Source organism: Pantherophis guttatus, chromosome 2 (assembly GCF_059756535.1).
Source record: "Pantherophis guttatus breed Tessera chromosome 2, ASM5975653v1, whole genome shotgun sequence".
In the NCBI taxonomy this organism is placed as follows: domain Eukaryota; kingdom Metazoa; phylum Chordata; class Lepidosauria; order Squamata; family Colubridae; genus Pantherophis; species Pantherophis guttatus.
In genome coordinates, this window is record NC_142064.1 from 140,343,832 (window position 1) to 140,362,869 (window position 19,038).

General features: G+C 35.8%; 1 protein-coding gene across 4 annotated transcripts in view; it reads left to right on the forward strand.

The window, feature by feature from the left end:
• The window catches only part of DIP2B (DIP2 acetate--CoA ligase B (putative)), a 198,013-nt gene extending 179,763 nt beyond the window's left edge, over positions 1–18,250 (forward strand). For all 4 annotated transcript variants that reach the window (XM_034412436.3, XM_034412437.3, XM_034412438.3 and 1 more), the window contains 11 exons: positions 201–312; positions 508–617; positions 1,587–1,717; positions 2,876–3,044; positions 6,011–6,181; positions 6,774–6,835; positions 10,570–10,627; positions 11,166–11,240; positions 11,671–11,848; positions 13,892–14,015; positions 14,585–18,250. In XM_034412436.3, the coding sequence (XP_034268327.1) occupies positions 201–312; positions 508–617; positions 1,587–1,717; positions 2,876–3,044; positions 6,011–6,181; positions 6,774–6,835; positions 10,570–10,627; positions 11,166–11,240; positions 11,671–11,848; positions 13,892–14,015; positions 14,585–14,837 (1,443 nt within the window). In that variant the 3' untranslated portion in view covers positions 14,838–18,250. The remainder of the gene's footprint in view (positions 1–200; positions 313–507; positions 618–1,586; positions 1,718–2,875; positions 3,045–6,010; positions 6,182–6,773; positions 6,836–10,569; positions 10,628–11,165; positions 11,241–11,670; positions 11,849–13,891; positions 14,016–14,584) is intronic.
• Positions 18,251–19,038: the final 788 nt, after the last annotated feature.

Below are 19,038 nucleotides of genomic sequence, written 5' to 3' on the forward strand. Positions count from 1 at the left end.
TAACTAGGCAAGTCTCAGTGTGACTCCTATACCTGCTGAGTTGGGGCTAATATAAAGCTATAGTACAAGCTTTCTGTATGAAGAAGGCAAGAATCTGTGAACTATTTTACATGCTAAAAATGCACTGTATAAATGATAAATGACGATGCTGTCAAGAATGATAATCAGATAATCAACCGTACTTATCAAATATATTTTAGGTGAGCAAAGCTGCCTGTATTCTCACAAATCAAATTCTGATGAGACTACTGAGGTCCAGAGAGGCGGCGACTGCTGTTGATGTAAAAACCTGGCCAACCATCATCGATACAGGTGACACAGACCCTGCTAGGCCATCAAACTCATACCCAGGATTTCCAAGCAGTTATAATGCACATGCGAGCCATGAGCCAGCTCTGTTTTATTTAGAATTGTGTTGCTTATCTCTGTTGCATTTCTGCATGTCATCCCAATGTTCCTCCCCAGGCTAAATTCAACAATGATCACTTTCTTCTTTATATGTTCCAGATGATTTGCCCAGAAAGCGGCTACCTCAGGTCTACAAACCACCAACTCCAGAAATGTTGGCATACCTGGATTTTAGTGTTTCCACAACAGGGATGCTTACAGGAGTAAAGGTATAAGAGTGCTTGATGTGTTGGATGCCTGTGTTATAGCTAGAGTTCTAAAATATTTCTAGTTGTTTGTTTATAGATAAAGATCATATTTTTATCTGGGCATAAAAATCGCTGAATGGCTAAAATCAGATATTAGAAACTGTAATGCATGAGGGAGAGCAAAGTAATCTTGCTATGGCTTTGAATTTAAAAGACACTTTAAGTGGTTCCCATAGCTTTGACTGCAAGATATGAAAGACAGTGGGGTGGCATATGATAGAACACCATTTCTCGGTGAACAATGCTCATGATCTTCTAATAAATTGGATGGAATAAGAAACAGCTTGGACTACCAAAGAATGTGTGGCAGATGTACAAGGACAAGGGCAAGTTCCCTTCTCTGCTTAGAGAAGGGAACCAGTTCCTGGTTAACAGTGGGAACAGAAGTGTTGCCATGTACCAGGTCTTCTTTTTGAATATATTGGCTCATTCTCTGGCCTGTTCTCATGGCCATAGTGTAACCTCATCCAGGAGTAAGGATGGAAAAACCCTGGAGGATCCCATTAGCATAAACAAACTATTTGGAATATAAACTGGTGGACAGCAATAGCAGTTAATACTTTCATGCTAATACTAAGGTGCAGTGTGAAAATCCAACTTTAATTTCTTGTTTAGTTCATGCTCTGGGTTTCGTTTGACCGCACGGCTCCTGGCAGAATATGGAAATATTTTCCCTTTTTTAAAACAAAAAGTTATATAGATAAATACGACAAAACAGGATGAATAATTTAAAAGAATTGATTCTGAGTTTTGCTGATGCAATAAAAAAAAACCCTTCTATTTTCAACATTGGCACCACATAATATATGGCTGCTCATATACTTACCTATTAGTGGTACTTTTATCATATTCATATACACGTTATCATGTTCTTCTATTGTGCAACTGGGATTCGGTCCTCCCACCTCTTTTTTCTTCTTCTTCCCACAGATGTCCCATGCATCAGTCAGTGCCCTCTGTAGAGCCATAAAGCTCCAGTGTGAATTATACTCCTCACGGCAAATTGCCATCTGTCTTGATCCCTATTGTGGGCTCGGCTTTGCACTTTGGTGTCTTTGTAGGTAAGAGTCAGGATGTAATTAGAACTGGTGGGTTTGCAGAAGATAAATCTTTGCTTGATATAAATCAGAACATCTGTTTTAATCCAGTGAAATGCCTGATTGTAGGAACTAGAGGATTGGATATCAAATGAAATCTAATTCACACGGCAGAACTCTCAAGAAATATGCAGTTTTATTATCTACATGCCCAGTATTTTCCTGATGATTATTAAAACATCAAAGAGATTCTGCACTTTTTTTTTACATGATTATCCTATGTCCCATGTATTCACATTCAATCAAATCTTTATTATGGTCATAGACCACCCTAAGGAAAATAGGCTGGTATTGACATTTTTTCCATGTCCTTGGGGAATCATTGTTACATGAATGGTAAGTCTTAAATCCAGTCCATGTCAGTATCTGTTAGATGTTCTACTTCATTCTGCAGATTTAAACAAATAGGTGTACAACCACATGAGAAAACTTCCATCTCTCCCAAATGTGGGTGCAATTTGGTATATACGTTTTTCAAATATGTAAGCATTTATGCTTGTTTTTGAAGAGATGTTTTAAAGTGGTGAATATTAGAAATCACAAGTTAGTCTTTTTTTCTTAGGATATATTTCAGATTGGCAAATAACATTATTCCTGGGATGGAAAATCCCAAGACTTTGGTGGATTTGCCTAATATCAATTGACTATGGATTTAATGACAAAATGTTTAATTCACTATGAATTAATTGTTGTAAACAACACATTTACAACAATTATTGAAACTAATTATTGAAATCACTCTTTTTGTAAGCATGGGACATACAGTTGGGAAAACTATTAACAAATCAGAAATGGTTTGTCTCTTGTAGCAGGGCAAATAATTAGCTCAGAAGCAATACTGAGATCAGTTTGATCACAAGCTTCTTTGAGAGCACGTAATGATCTACCTTTTAAATATCCCATGTTTGTTACACAACTGCCTTTAACAGCAGTCAGTCCATGATTTAGGCAGTCATAATTACAGCAATGAATGAGACTGAATTAGTAATCTATCTTGGATTGGGGTGGATAGGAAGAATGTTTGCACAGAAGAAGGATCAGCAATCTGAGGCAGAGGATAATATTTTAGGCTGTCAGGTTAATAAAATCCGTCTATAATTGATTCGTGATGTTCTCTTGCAGTGTGTATTCTGGTCATCAATCCATTTTAATTCCTCCTATGGAGTTAGAATCTAATCTTTTCCTGTGGCTCTCCACTGTAAGCCAGTATAAAATACGGGATACTTTCTGTTCCTATTCTGTCATGGATATGTGTACTAAGGGGCTCGGGAATCAGGTGGAAGTATTAAAGGTAAGAATCCTCTCCCTTCACCCCCTATCCTTTTAAACATATTTTAGAAGATCTATTTTAGTATTCAGATTATTAGAACAGAATATTAGGGTCATACTGATCTTGTAAGTACAGGTGGTCCTTGTTTAATAACCAATTACACTGAAGAAGATTTATGGCTGGTTCTTGAAGTTGTGGCCGTCGCAGTGTCCCCACAGACAAATGATCACAGTTCAGATTCTTGGCAACTTCCTTAATATCTGGAAATATTGAATTTATCAAACCTGTATACCCCAAATTTCTTTTTTAAAAAATCTTTGAAACTGCTTATATTCCTAGACACTACTTTAATAATTCTTAGATGGTTAGGACTTGAATAAAGTTTCCACCAAGATTGTGAATGTATAGCTCAGTTCAATCAGGAACATTCTGCATACATCTTAGGTTGTGTTGAACAATCTTCCTGTCAGTTTTTTCTGAGGTCCCAGTTTAGATTAAAAGTAGCTTTCAGTTCTTCTGTAGTCACGTAAGTGTATTTCATAAACAAGTACCATAGTAGATAGTAGAGTGGTTTGACTTTTATAACTATATAAGACAATCATCTTGCTATTGAAAACATAAATATTTGTATTTATTAAACTTGTTATATAGCTTCAATACAGGTAGTCCTCGACTTATGAACCACAATTGAACCCAAAATTTCTGTTGTTAAGTGAGAGAGTTAAGTGAATTTTGCCCCATTTAACAACCTGTCTTAACAGTTGTTAAGTGAATCACTGCAGTTGTTAAATTAGTAACATGATTGTTGAGTGACTTTGGCTTCCCCATTGACTTTGCTTGTCAAAAGATGATCACATGACCCCAGGCCTCTAACCATTATAAATATGAGTCAGTTGCCAAGCATCCAAATTTTGATCATGTGGCTATGGCAATGCTGCAACAGTCGTAAGTATGAAAAAAAGGTCCTGTCACTTTTTTTCAGTGCCATTGTAACTTTGAATGGTCACTAAATCAACTATTGTAAATTGAGAACTATCTGTAGTTTTTTACTTTTCCATTTTTAATTATTTATAGTTTAATTCTTGTTAAAATTGTTTAGCTTATCTATTTTTTCCTTTTACTAAATATGTGTAGATGCAACAATGAAGATATTAACAGAGTAATAATCTGACTGAAATCCTTATAATTCAATATATACCATACTTTAATCTGTAGCATTTTAAAACACAATTCTAAATCAAAATGTCAAATAATTTTATGCTTGTAATAGTGATAGCCTACTTGTAATTAATATTGATATTTTTTTCTTTATTTTTAATACTAAGTTATCTAAATAATAGAATGTCAGTAATTTTCAATTAATGCTGGGTAAATATGGTATCTGAAGATACAATATATTTAGATTTATAGCAAAAAAAAAATGGAAATATTTGTTAAAATTAAATTTGACAACTGTTTTTGTTTTAGGATGAAATAATTGACTTTATCAGAGATGACAAATTATAGTTAATTGTTAAATGTAGGGACATTGATTTATGTGTGCATCTCCCCCTTGTTTTATGCTCCGTAGCCAAGAGATCAACATTTTATATCTGATCATGATTGTGAACAATCTGCATTTTTTTGTTTCATCCAATATGAGAAATTGTGCTTTGTTAAAAAAAAAAAAAGCCAGAGTTTTGATATCTTGCTTTACAGACAAAAGCTGCATGATCCAATTACCTATACCGACATGAAAAAGGAAATTGCAGATTGATCCAAATTGTCATTAGAACTCTTAAAAATCCATCTTCTTTGCATATAAAGGGAGAAGAAAGGCAAACATGGAATCTCAGGGCTTTGGCAATAGAAGCCCAACACAGTATGTTGTTAAATTTGGTTGGTGCAAAATTCTCTGCTGATTCTTCCACTTCAATTTCCCTCAGCAATGGGGCTGTTAAAACCCCTGTCCACTGGTTTGTTTATGGTTAAACATGCCATAAAATCCAAGACTACTTCTTCCGCCCAAATTAACAATACAAGGAATTATACTTCTTGATCTGGGTTCCGGTCAGAACTAGCACATGTCCTGTACTTGAACAAAACGTTACCTATAAACAAATATGCTGTAATTGTTCTCTACCAATTAATGCTCGTGGGAGGAACTGGAAGCAGTGTTCATATTAACCAAGCTTAAGCATAGTTTAGCATTGTAGGTGAGTTAGATCTGTATGTACAGTTTTAGGTGTATGTTGATTTTCCTCCACAGGATTTTGCAAATTAATTGTACCTAACCCAGTACAGATTGTTAGAATAGATAAATAGAAAATATACGTAAATTCCTAAAATGAAATATAGTGCATATTATGTTCTTAAAAATTATACTGGATGGCAGCTGATGTTCTAGTTTTAAGGGTTTGAAAAATTGAGGGTTCACTTAAGCATTTGGATGTTGGAGTTTTGTTAGAGTTGAGTTGAGAGGGACATGTCACTCTGATCGTTAGATTTTTTTTCCCCCTGCTGCTTTAGATCAGTATCTTGCTACTGATTCAAACAAATATATTGTTTTAATTATCCAACAGCCCTTGATGGTATATCCTGATCTGGTTTTTTAAAATATAATTCATATCTTTTGATCCTTCACTTTCTTTTTTCTTTTAATCTTAAAGAATTGCAAATATTTTGGACCTTCACACAGCTTTTTCATATAGCTCTAAATGATGTGGGAAGAGTCTAATGGCTACATTTTGCTTGGTTCTATATTTCTAAAGAATTAGATAAATTAAAAAGATGGGCAAGGGTTAGTGATTTTTTAGTGGTTTGCCTGGTGTTAAAAAAACCAAAGAGCCTGATTATGTTTTCTAGATGATTATGAATGATCATTTTCTAGATGCAAATGAACTCCAAGTACTTGGGATAGTAACTGGAGCATTGATTAACATTATCCCTAATTGTTTGATATACTGTCATATTTTTTATCAATAATTTAAACTTTTCTGTATTAACAGGCAAGAGGTATCAACTTATCAGGAGTCCGGACTTGTGTAGTGGTGGCCGAAGAACGCCCACGTGTTGCACTTACTCAGTCTTTCTCCAAGCTTTTCAAGGACATTGGTCTATCATCTCGTGCAGTCAGCACCACCTTTGGATCAAGAGTCAATGTAGCTATCTGTTTACAGGTAACAGTGAAGATTTGGTAGGTTTATTTTTAGAGATCAGGGGCTCTGCATATTAGCAGAATACTCAACCTATTCTAAATCTGTTGGTGCAGGGGTTGATGGGTTTTTTTGATCTTGAAGAATAGTGATTGCTGATTTGCAGGCTTTTTTTTATTTACATGGACTCATTCGTACTGTATAATGCTTATTTAAAAAAAAAATTAACCCTTTTTGTACTGTGAAAATAAACATGGCTACTTATACAGGGGGACTCTCTGGGAGACTAGTTTTATACGTTCTCCTGGTTAAACATAAATAAATAGATTAGATTAATAAAACATAAAAATCAGTTTTTCACTAATATTTTTCAAACTGAAAAAGTAAAGCGGGACTGTGCTATTAACTAAAAGTTGTGGAGCTTCTCTCAAGAAAACGTACAAGCAAGTATTCTTGGATTTTCAGCAGAAATATTTTCTTTTATGTACTATCTCCCTTATTTGACAACATTGGACACTTATGTATCTAGTTTGCATTGCTCTCATTGAAAGTGCCTTTAATATGTATCACTTAGCAGAAAATATGACACATTTAAAAATAATCTCTGTTATTATAGGGAACCTCAGGGCCTGATCCAACCACAGTTTATGTGGATCTGAAATCATTGCGACATGACAGGTACTATTATTTTTATTGTATTTAGTTTTTGAATGAATTCTGTAAGAACAGATCATTTCAATTAGAAGTGTGCAAGATATTTCACTTCTTATCAGCAGTAACCAGCAGACACAAGATTATGAGTAGTAGTTCAGAACTTCTGGAAGTCGGTGGATGGCTTATCCCAGATTTACATACAAATTTCTTGATTTCCCCAAATATTATTGTATTGGAACAAATCAGTATTTATCATTTATATTATGCTAGGCATATGGTGGTAGCAATCTTTTTGGAAAGTGAAAGTGCAATTTCTAACATTCTTATCAGTTACGGATTTACTTTCTTTCTCACGAATAATAAAATTGGCCCAATATTTAACATTCCAGAAGATTATTTTTCCCACTAAGAGAATAGCCATTCCTTCTGAATTTGCAGAATTCCTAAAATATCGGCCAACCAGTTAGATTATTTTATGAACATTTTTCCTCTACTCCGATAAGTATTATGAGGACACCTACAATTTAATTCTGTTGGTATTCTTGACACTTTTACTGTATTACACAGGCATATACATTCTGAAAGTTCTAAAACAACCCTATAATTAATGGCTAGCCAATTCAGATTGTTAAACAGGCACTCAGTACTTAAAACTAGCAATTTACATACTCTTAGAGGTAGCACTGTAGGGAGAGAAAAATGGCAGTGGGGCTGTGGGGGATTCTTTAGCATAATAGTTGGTGTTAGACAGGATATTGTCAGTGATTGCCCTGATCAGAAGGCTTTGTTGAAGTGAACAATAACAGGATGTTATTCCAGAATTGTCGGTTTTTCGAACAGTCTCTTCCTTTACATTTAGTATTACAAAATCCCTCTGTGTGTGTCCTCACAAGCATGCAAATGTATGTACACACACACACACATACACACATTTTTTTTTCCATTTGGCTCGAAGAGGATAATTCAAATTTACCTACATTGTACTTAGTGGTTCTTGCTTTTACATTACCGAGTGGATAGGAAGCATTAGGTTCATTTACAAGGGAGCTGGGGAATGCTAGCTGCAGTTCACATATGCTTCATACATGAATTTTAATGATGGAAAGTATTTTCCATTGGTTTTGCCACTCTAGATTAGAACCTCTCCTTTGAAATGCAGGCTATCACTTTCAATATGCGAGAGCTTTCTCACATTTCTTCTTCTTGTTGGCAACATGTAATAATACCCAGCAAACCAAACCTCTTCCCATCTCTCCTCCTATGATCACATTTATGTCCTAAGATTAGCAGAGGACAATACATTTCAACAGAACAGAAGCTAAGAAATCAACAAGAATCAAAAACTGTCTGTAATTGGGATGAAATATTATTGATTCTCATAACATCTCAATTCTTAATACTTATGTGAGACTGACAAGACAGATAAAGGCATAGTTATTACGGTAAATTTATATACCACCCATTTTGCTATTCAATTTCAAGTCAATTTCCCAAAGTCACTGTCAGGTGACTGGGTAGCTGACAGCACAGTCATATACTGGGACATAAAGAAAATCCTGTATTTATAATGAAATACCAATTAATGAAGAAAAACATAAATTTAACAAAGCTATTTTATAAAACATGCAAGAATATGTTTGGGTAATGGCACTTTTTCTGGATATTAAAAAAGGACATTGCCAGAGAATATGGGTATTTGCTTATGTCACTTCTCCAAAGAACTTGCCAGATGTACCTAGTGCAAATATTCTTCAGCTAAATTTGCCATTATCTTGCTAATAACCAACTATCAGCCAAGCAAATGGAGAGATTGAAGGGATTTTGTCAATGCTACTTGGAATGATCATCCTTGGGTTTTTAATTTCTTGAATCATGACTGAACATTACTAAGAACTTCAACATTATTATTATTATTATTATTATTATTATTATTATTATTATTTATTATTATTATTATTATTATTATTATTATTATATTTCTATACCGCCTTTCTCCCGTAGGACTCAAGGCGGTGTACAGTCAAGAAAAATATAGACACACAAACATCATAAAATTGCTAATTAAAATTGTTACTTAGTTTGGTCAATTAAATAAAACCCAGAATTAGATAACATTTAAAAAATCATTTGCATGTTTGTATGTTTAGCCCTGCCTGTTGGAACATCAGGGTCTTGAGGGCACGGCGGAAAGCACGGAGATCAGGGATATTCTGTATCTCCGGGGGCAGTTCATTCCAAAGGGTTGGAGCCCCCACAGAGAAGGCCCTCCCCCTGGGAGTCGCCAGTCGACATAATTTGACTGACGGTACCCTGAGTAGTCCCTCCCTGTGAGAACGAACTGGTCGGTGGGAGGCTATTGGTGGCAAAAGACGGTCTCGTAGGTACCCAGGTCCTAAGCCATGGAGCGCTTTAAAGGTGATAACTAACACCTTGAATCGCACCCGGAAGACCACCGGGAGCCAGTGCAGCTCGCATAGGAGAGGTGTTACATGGGCGTAATGAGCTGCGCCCATAATCACCCGCGCGGCTACGTTCTGGACCAGTTGGAGCCTCCGGGTGCTTTTCAAGGGGAGCCCCATGTAGAGAGCATTACAGTAGTCCATACAGGAGGTAACTAGGGCATGAGTGACCGTGCGCAAGGCGTCCCGATCCAGAAAGGGACGCAACTGGCGGATCAGGCGAACCTGATAAAAGGCACCCCTGGCCACGGCCGTCAAATGATCTTCTAAAGTTAACCGTGAATCCAGGAGGACACCCAAGTTGCGGGCCCTCTCTGTGGGGAGCAAGATCTCATCCCCTATTGTCAGTGATGGTACCAGCTGACTATACTGGGACGCCGGAAGCCACAGCCACTCGGTCTTGAAGGGGTTGAGTCTGAGCTTGTTTCTCCCCATCCAGATCCGCACGGCCTCCAGGCAACGGGACATCACAGCAAGGGCATCATTGGGGTGGTCTGGGGTGGAGATGTATAGCTGTGTGTCATCAGCATACTGATGAACACTCACCCCAAAACCACGGATGATCTCACCTAGCGGTTTTACATAAATGTTGAACAGAAGGGGTGAGAGGACTGACCCTTGCGGCACCCCACAGATAAGGTGCCTCGAGGTCGACCTCTGCCCCCCTGCCAACACAAACTGCGAACGGTCAGAGAGGAAGGAGGAGAACCACCGAAGAACGGTGCCCCCTATTCCTAACCCCTCCAGCCGGTGCAGTAAGATACCATGGTCGATGGTATCAAAAGCCGCTGAGAGATCTAATAGGACCAGGATAGAGGAGCAACCTCTGTCCCGAGCCCTCCAGAGATCATCCACCAATGCGACCAATGTTGAATGCATTTGAATGTAAAGTAGTTGTGGGTGGGTTGCGCAAATAAGGTAACAAAAATAATTTATACTAAGATAAAAGCAGTTGTTCAGAAATAGTTGATTTGAACTTTGGGCCAATCCCTTTCTCTCAACCCAACCCATTTCACAGAGTTATTGTTGTGGGGAAAATAGGAAGAGGAAGGTGTATTAGGTATATTTGCCACTTTGAGTTATTTATGAACAATAATAAAGGTGGGATAAAATAAATTGGAATGTAATTGATGATTCTGTGGTGACATGAATTTAAACAAAATGGAAGAAAAATCCATTTTTCTGTTTAGTGTTGTTAGTGTTATGTTCAGAATATTAAAGAGTAATTTAAGTATCTTGTAATGAAGTTTCTTAAATCACAAGTATGTGATTGTGTTGATTTTTTAAATTTATCTCCAGGGTGCGGCTAGTTGAAAGAGGTGCTCCCCAGAGTCTCTTACTCTCCGAGTCAGGCAAGGTAATAATACATCAGTTTGTAAGTCTTTGTGAATAATTTGCATGCATCCCAAAGTAAGGAAACAATAGAATTCAGTTAGCATTTGTGATTTGGGGTGTACAATTCCTGTGTATGAAGAAAAAAACCCTCCATTCTGGCCAATGGCCATTTAAAATACTAGTTTTTCCTTTGCTAAGTAATGAGTTTGAAGTATTGTTTCCTTGTGTCTGGCCTTGTTGAGACAACAGATGGAGTTGGAGATGGGTAATAATGCTAAAATAATTAAGAATATAACTCAGGTTAGATCCTAAATAGTTGTGATGGAAATGGAGGAATTGGAAAAATTGCTTGAGCTAAATTGAATCCTAACAGCAGAAATGTCGAAGTTGGAAATGTTATTAGGCTATAAAATACACAATTGTTTGTATTACACTTACCAACGTAAGATAGGTCACATCCTCAAGAAGTTAAAAAGAGAGGCTTGTTTAAAATGCTTATTTAGTATAATACAGATGCCAATATCTTCTCCACCCCCCACTCCCCAATTTCCTTCTCTCAGATATTGCCTGGAGTCAAAGTGATAATTGTTAATCCTGAGACCAAGGGACCTGTTGGTGACTCACACCTTGGAGAGGTACGTGCTGCTATTGGTACTTTACAAAAGTGTATTTAATCTAATCAAACTTTATGCTCCCAATATGTGTCCAATATGCAAAGCAATGTCCAACTGAAGAGAATGTAGCACACAGATGATATTATCTAATTGGGTAAAGAACATCTCAAGCAAATTACCAAGCTCAGATAGCACCAAGGATTCTACAGTGTGGTTCTTTCAGTTACCAAAATCTTTTGAATCTTAAGAAAAAATGCATTCCTTTTGCATGAAGGCTGCTTCTAAGGCCTGTCACATCCTACTTAGAGCATTTAAACTACAGATAATTTATATGATGACGAACGTTATATTTTAGTTATGCTTATCTGAATGTATATCTATATTCTATGGTTAAAAAGAGACAAAATAAAAAAGTATGAAATAGAAGATTTGTGTTTTATCACCTTCATAGATCTGGGTGAATAGTCCTCACACTGCTAGTGGATATTATACCATCTATGATAATGAAACCCTCCAAGCAGATCATTTCAATACCCGCCTGAGCTTTGGGGATGCTGCTCAAACTCTCTGGGCACGAACAGGATACCTTGGCTTTGTACGACGGACTGAACTCACAGCTGCTACTGGAGGTAGGACAAATTACTCTTCCTTTCTGTGGACATTTTTACTGGTGACATGAATGTAAAGTTAAAGTTACAAGAAAAGCTGTTAGAACAGTTTCCCACAAATCAACATCAATATATATATTAGTGCATGTACCTTGAGTACTTTTTTAGATTCAGGAATAGCTACTGGGAATTTTTCTATTAGCATGATAGTTGCTATCATGCCTGTTGGAAAGTAGAGGAGAATTGCTATACAGGTAGTCCTCAACTTACAACCACAACTGAGCCCAAAATTTATGTTGCTAAGTAAGACAGTTATTAAGTTAGTTTTGTTCCATTTTACGATCTTTCTTGCCACAGTTGTTAAATGAATCATTGCAGTTGTTAAGTTAGTAACACAATTGGGTTTTTTTTTCCCAATAAGTTTTTAATTTTATTTAATTTTATTAAAATGCAAACTGCAAAAAACGGGGGAGAAATACAACAACAAAGCAAAAGTAAGGACATAGAAAAAAAAATGTGTCTAAAAAGAAAAAGACAAACTTCCACATAGATTGTCTCTCCTAGTTGAACACTGATAAATATATTTCAAGAATAATAGCTTTTCCCTCTTGCAAAACAGGCCCACAGATTATAAACTTCTACAATTCTTTACCTAACTAATTTGACCTGGCATCTATCTAATATATAAAACACATTGTTAACCGGTAAAATCAACAGCAAAGTTAAAATTCAAAGCTCCCTGTTAACAATCCATTATTGTATTTTATTTGCAGAAAAGCCACATTGGCTTCTAATCTACCACAAACCACCCAGTCATTATTTCTGATATATCCAGGATCAAATTTCTTTGCTTTCCAGCAGAGGTTAAAAAAAATAACACCACAGCTTTTAAAAATTAATAAAATACAAAATCCTTGTACTGAAAATCCTGTGTAAGTGTAAATCAAATCAGATTGCTTCCATTACCCTGGAAATTGCCCTCGACTTCCATATAGGGAAAACGAAAGTGATTTGCAACTCCAAAATAAAGTAATAAAAAGATGCAAAAAAAACCCCCCACCACATTAAAATCCAGTAAGCAGCTAGAATAAGTCAAAATTCAACCAGTTCATTAACAATTAAAGATAAAAATCAAAATGAAAAAAAATTCAAAGTGTGCAGTTAAAACTAAGGCATGCTTAAAATAAATAGCTGAAAGGAAAAGATAGATATCCAGCTCTCCAGCTGCTCCTACCCAGAATTGCAACTGTCAAGATTCTTCCCAAGTAGGTACACGGTTGTACCGAGGGTCATCTTGGGTCATCCCTAGTTGCTCTGTTTAAATTTGGGGAGCATGCCACCAAAGAACCAGCTTTGACGGCAAAATCAGCTGTTTGTCGGCAGGAAAATAAGATCACCCCGCCGCTTAGCATGCCATTTTTGGCGAACCAGTAACATGGTTGTTAAGTGAATCTGGCTTCCCCACTGACTTTGCTTGTCAGAAGGTCGCAAAAGGTGATCACATCACCCAGGGACACTGCAACATAAATATGAACCAGTTGCCAAGTGTCGTGTGACCATGGAGATACTGTAATGGTTGTAAGTATGAAAAAGAGTTATAAGTCACTTTTTTCAGTTCCGTTGCAATTTCAAAAGGTCACTAAACAAATGGTTGTATGTAGAGGATTACCTGTAGTTTGAGAATTAATCCCCCATATATTTTTTAAACAATTAGGACAATTTTTTTTTTTTTAAATTTGATTTATATGCCGCCCTTCTCCGAAGACTCAGGGCGGCTTACAATGTGCTCAGCAATAGCCTTCATACTTTTGTATATTTTATACAAAGTCAGCTTATTGCCCCCACAACTGGGTCCTCAATTTACCTACCTTAGAAAGGATGGAAGGCTGAGTCAACCTTGAGCCTTGGCGAGATTCGAACCCTGCAGTAATTGCAGGCAGCTGGTCTTAATAACCAGCTTAATAACAGGGTGCCTTAAACCCCTGTACTACCAAGGCTTCTTCAATATTCTCTTTTGAAGAATCTGCATAAAATCTATATATTAATTTACAATGTGCTCCTTAGAACGCCACGATGCATTGTATGTCGTTGGGGCACTGGACGAAACTCTGGAATTACGTGGATTGCGTTATCATCCAATTGATATAGAAACTTCAATTTCTCGGATGCACAGGAGCATCGCAGAATGGTACAGTTTTATGCAATATATTCCTTTTGGGAAAATACATTGCTTAGCAAGGGTGTAGCAATAGGAAAACAAAGTTACTGACTGTAGTTGTAAATTCAGAGCAATCTGGATCCTGAGCAATCACATCTGTGTTTTGAGAAAATATTAAATTGAGCATTTCTGTTCAGAGCTTTGGGTGATAGCCTCAGCTTTCATTTCATTACTGATATGAGAACAGTAGCAAACTATTCTGTGCTATTTTATAGATTATATAACTATAGCTTAAAATTTTACATTATACTTTAGCAAGATTTCCATGTGTAATTCAGTTTATTTATTAAATAACTATTTATTGTAAACTAAAAATAGAATGCATGAAGTGATTTATATATTTTAAAGTGAGTATATTACTGTACTTGATCCGTTCCAAGTAGTCATTTCAGAATGCATAATACTCTTGGATAGGGAAATCTTTGAGTTTAAAATTGAGGTATTTAAATATATTAGCATAGTCTTATAAAAAAGTAATCTGCAGACTCATTCCTATAAAGTGTGTATAATAACCTGTGGATTTCTTATTTTTCTTTTAGTGCTGTATTCACATGGACCAACTTACTTGTAGTGGTTGTGGAATTGTGTGGCTGTGAGCAGGAAGCTCTTGATTTAGTCCCTCTGGTTACCAATGTGGTCCTGGAAGAACATTATCTGATTGTAGGAGTTGTGGTGGTAGTTGATCCTGGAGTGATACCCATCAATTCCAGAGGAGAGAAGCAGCGGATGCATCTCCGTGACAGTTTCTTGGCTGATCAACTGGATCCTATATATGTAGCATACAACATGTAATTTTGCAAGTGTGGGTCTGAAACTATCCTACAAACTGAGCAAGAACCAGGAATGACTGTGGAAACAAAAAAAGCTGACAGAAAACTTAGCAATGGTAATTGTGAAGCTGGACAATGCTGTTTGACTCCTTTTCTCTCCATCTTACTGGACTGACAGCAAGCTGGACCGATCAAGACAAAAGATGGCAACCAGGGATCTACATTTGTATTGTAAGATGATAGCTTTACAGGCAATGAAAAATAGGCCCTCGTGAAAAGCGAACACCAATTATTAGGGCCTTTATTGTAGTGTTAACATTTTCAATTACTGTATATATTTGTACTTTTTCTAACACTGATTTAGAATTCTATGAGGGATGATTTATTTAGTTAAAATGCAAATCTGTAAGAACCTGGTTATGTAAGTCTTATGTATACCGTCTGTAAACAGTGTACTTTAAAACTGTTAGCTTAATTCTGTAGTACTGTGTTGATAGGGATCACGTTTACTTAAAATTGTGCCATGACCACACTCAATATTCAGCAGAAGAATCACTTATTCATATAGCTTCTCATGAACTTAAAAAGAATTTGCCTCTATTTAAAATATATGTAAATATTAGTATGCATAATTCATTTATTTAGAAAACTGATTCAAATATTTAAGAATTTAACAAAGTCCTTAAATTATGGTTAGGCAATTAAAGTGAGGAATGCAATTAGACTATTAGGTTTCTCTTATTTTGTTGCTGGTCAGGTATGACATAGCATGTAGAAACTTAAGTTTTCAATGCACATGTTTATAAAGAGGCTGACACTCATCAGCGTTACAAGCATTTTAAAAAGCAAGAAGCAATTCTGTGACTTTGGAATGTTGAATAGAATTTGTATAGCCTACTAAAATGGTTTTTATAAGCAAACACTTGTTAACCAGAACCACTCCATTCATGATCTTAGACATATTTTGTTGGATGGTGCACAGTAACAATTCATTTAAAAGAAAATTCCTACCATTACTTTGATGTGCTTCTTTCTGGGTGGGATTCATTACTGTACTGCAAATCATGGGCTTTTGCAGGATGTCTTTGAATCAGAAACAGCCAAATTCTTTTAAAAGATTGGCAAGTTGTGATTATCCCATTCAAAATAGCTGATCAGTTTCAGCCTTCAAAGAATTGATGACAATAGATGCCTTAAAATGTGCTGGAATAGCCATTGTTTGAAAATGGTCTGCAACCCCATCTCCAATAAGCTGGTAGGAAAAACAATATTGCTATTTAGACCATTTTTCCCCCATTACACTTTAGAATCTTCTCTTTGTTTCTCCTTAAGAAGTTTGTTAAAATAACACAGAAGCCGATAACTAGAAACGGTGACAAACTTCCTTGGGCCATTTGTGGCCTATTGTGTAAATACTTAGAATATTTTAATAATGTCTGTTTACCCTCCCTGTAACAAAGTTAGTGTTTTTAGATATTTTTAAGAGAGATATAAATATAAACCTGAATTAAATCCTCAGCTACAGCAGCTATATTAAGTGTAGCTCTGGCAACTTATTCCTTAAGACAAATTCCAAATGTATACTTGAAAACCTTTCTGTACAAACTTTCAAAAGCTTGGTTTTTTAATGGCTTGACGTATAGATATTTAGACAGAAAACCTTTAAATATATTAACAAAATATTCACAATTACCTTCTTATACATATGTTGTTCAATATATCTTGAATTGAAGAATTATGGCAAAAATAGTACAGGGTGGAGGGAGGTTCATTACTTCAAATCGTTGAAATATTAACTACTGGTTCTTAATGGAGACGATTTGAATATTTTGCATTATCAGTATTTCCACAGTGTGGTGCTGCTATGTAAATTAAAATGCACCCCATGCTGAAGTTGTTTTAACTTGTAGTTTGCAATAGTTTGGAAAACGAACACAGATAAACCAGTTGCTGGCACTCCACATGGGAACAGAAGGCCTTCAGCAAATAAATGTTCTGTGTACTCCAGCCTTTATTTATTCACTCCAATGTGGCTCTTAAGAGGTCTCAATTTTTATAAAAAATACACTTTCAATGTCCTACAGAATGAAAACAGATCATAGTTATCTACCCAAGGTTGTAGCAGTATTTTCTACACTTACGTTTAGATTCTTATTACATTTAATATGGTAATTTACTATGGGCAGTCAAGAAAAACATTTGAAAATATTACAGATCTTCTAATCTGAAATACTTCAAGTTTTGTTTTCAACATTAACTTCAAATATATCATTTTTCTCCTTGATTTAATTGTTAAATATTTTATTTCTTCCCTGTTAATGTGAGATTTTAATATACTTTTTCCAAAGATTTATAATTAATACACCAAGGATTTCAATGTTACTCTTTAGCCCCGAGATCTCTTCAGTGCCACACATATTTGCCTTCCAATAATTTATACACATGGCTGAGATTCCAAAGGAATGATTGTAGAATCAGTGCTCTCTTTATGGGGGTTCTGACACTGATTTGCTCAGTGTGGCTTTGGGTGTGCTATTCTGTGTTCTCCATCAGACATTACAGATTCCACTTGGAACACAATAAGGATTAGTTCTCTGTAGGTTCTGGAGTTAGCTTATCCTCCCGCCCCCCCTCATTCCACATAATCATTGTATGGTAATATTTTTTCATATATCCAAAGAGATTAAAGCCAGCATTTTCAGCCTTGGCTTTTTGGATTTGCTTATTAGCTCAGGTAATACTTAATTTAAATACAATGGCTTGGATCAAAGTATTCCTTCTGCAAATGGAAGGACTGCTGTTTATATAAATCCAAGATTAAATTCCAAGAACAGTGGAAGTGGGGGAGCTCTGTGAATACCCTGCAATTCTCATGTTTCTTTCACATTTTGCTTTTCAGAGGTTTATGGGGTGTTGATAGTAATAGAATTGCCTTCCTATATTCTTGGGAATATCCCATGAATGCAGTTTCATTAACAAAAAACTCTCTGAATTCACATCATTACCAAAATATATTAATATGAAGCAATTAGAACACTATTCCTGAGAATGAATTTACTACCCTGAATCAAAACTACAAAACCACATTTCACATTTTTTTCAAAGATAGGCTTTTTTAGTTAAATAATTTTGCTTTTCAATTTTTTTTTTGTGCAGTTTTGCAATGATGGGCCAAGCTTAACTGTGATGGAGATATGATTGTAAAAACAATAGAGCATTGTCTTTAATCTTTTTTTGCTTTTGTTGATGTCAATACGTTTACCATTGTCAGATTCAAATCACAACTGTGTAATTATGTAAAAAGTCTTTTTTATTTATTTGAAATTAGGTTTTAGATATACTTTTTAAAAGATTTTAACATCTGGCTGGACAGTGTTCCATTAATGCATTGATTGTGTCTTTCTTGTCTTGTGTTAATAAATAATGATGCCTGTCTGTTTTTATTATATCATTAACATTTTATCCCGTTTTTTTCAAAGCCTGTTGAAGCCTATTTTTTCAAAGCCTATGACCAACTTTTAACTCCAGTTGGTGAAGTCTGCACATATAATATTCCCTTGTCCAATTAATTTTGCACACTATATAGTAAATTGAATGGTGAAGATGGTGGCCAAATAATCTAGTGAGTTTCTGTGATTGTTATTTGCATCTCACTGATTCTAGTCTAATTCCAATCATTATAGGACTTATTTGAAACACTAATTTTCGACAAAGTCCCTGAAGCAAATTACTATAATTATTTTTTTTTAAAATTAAAGCGCAGCAGAAACACCCCCCCCCCCCCATTTTGCTAACTCAAAAAGGAAGTATATTTTGCATCAAACGTATTCATAAGTAGCCCCTGGAGAAAAAACTGTCCTAAAAATGTCCAAGTTTGTATTCCGAGTCTTTTACTTACTAAGAACAAAAATATACTGTCATTTGTCCTCACTATTAGTTCTTCTACACTCCTGCAGAGCAAGTCCTATGGCATGTAAAAGGATGAAAAGGAGAAATTTCTGTCACTCAGGTTGAAACTCAGGAAAGTACTCAATAATTTGTGACCACCTAGTGACCTACTGGATTTTTGCAGCTCATATCCCATCTAAGGCACTCATGAATAGGAAGTGCATTCAGATTTCTATCACTGCTGGCAATAAATAAATAAGAACATTACCCTAGAATGAACTACTGAAAATGTACTTTGGGGCAATGTGCTTCAAAGTCACCCTATTGTAAGGCAA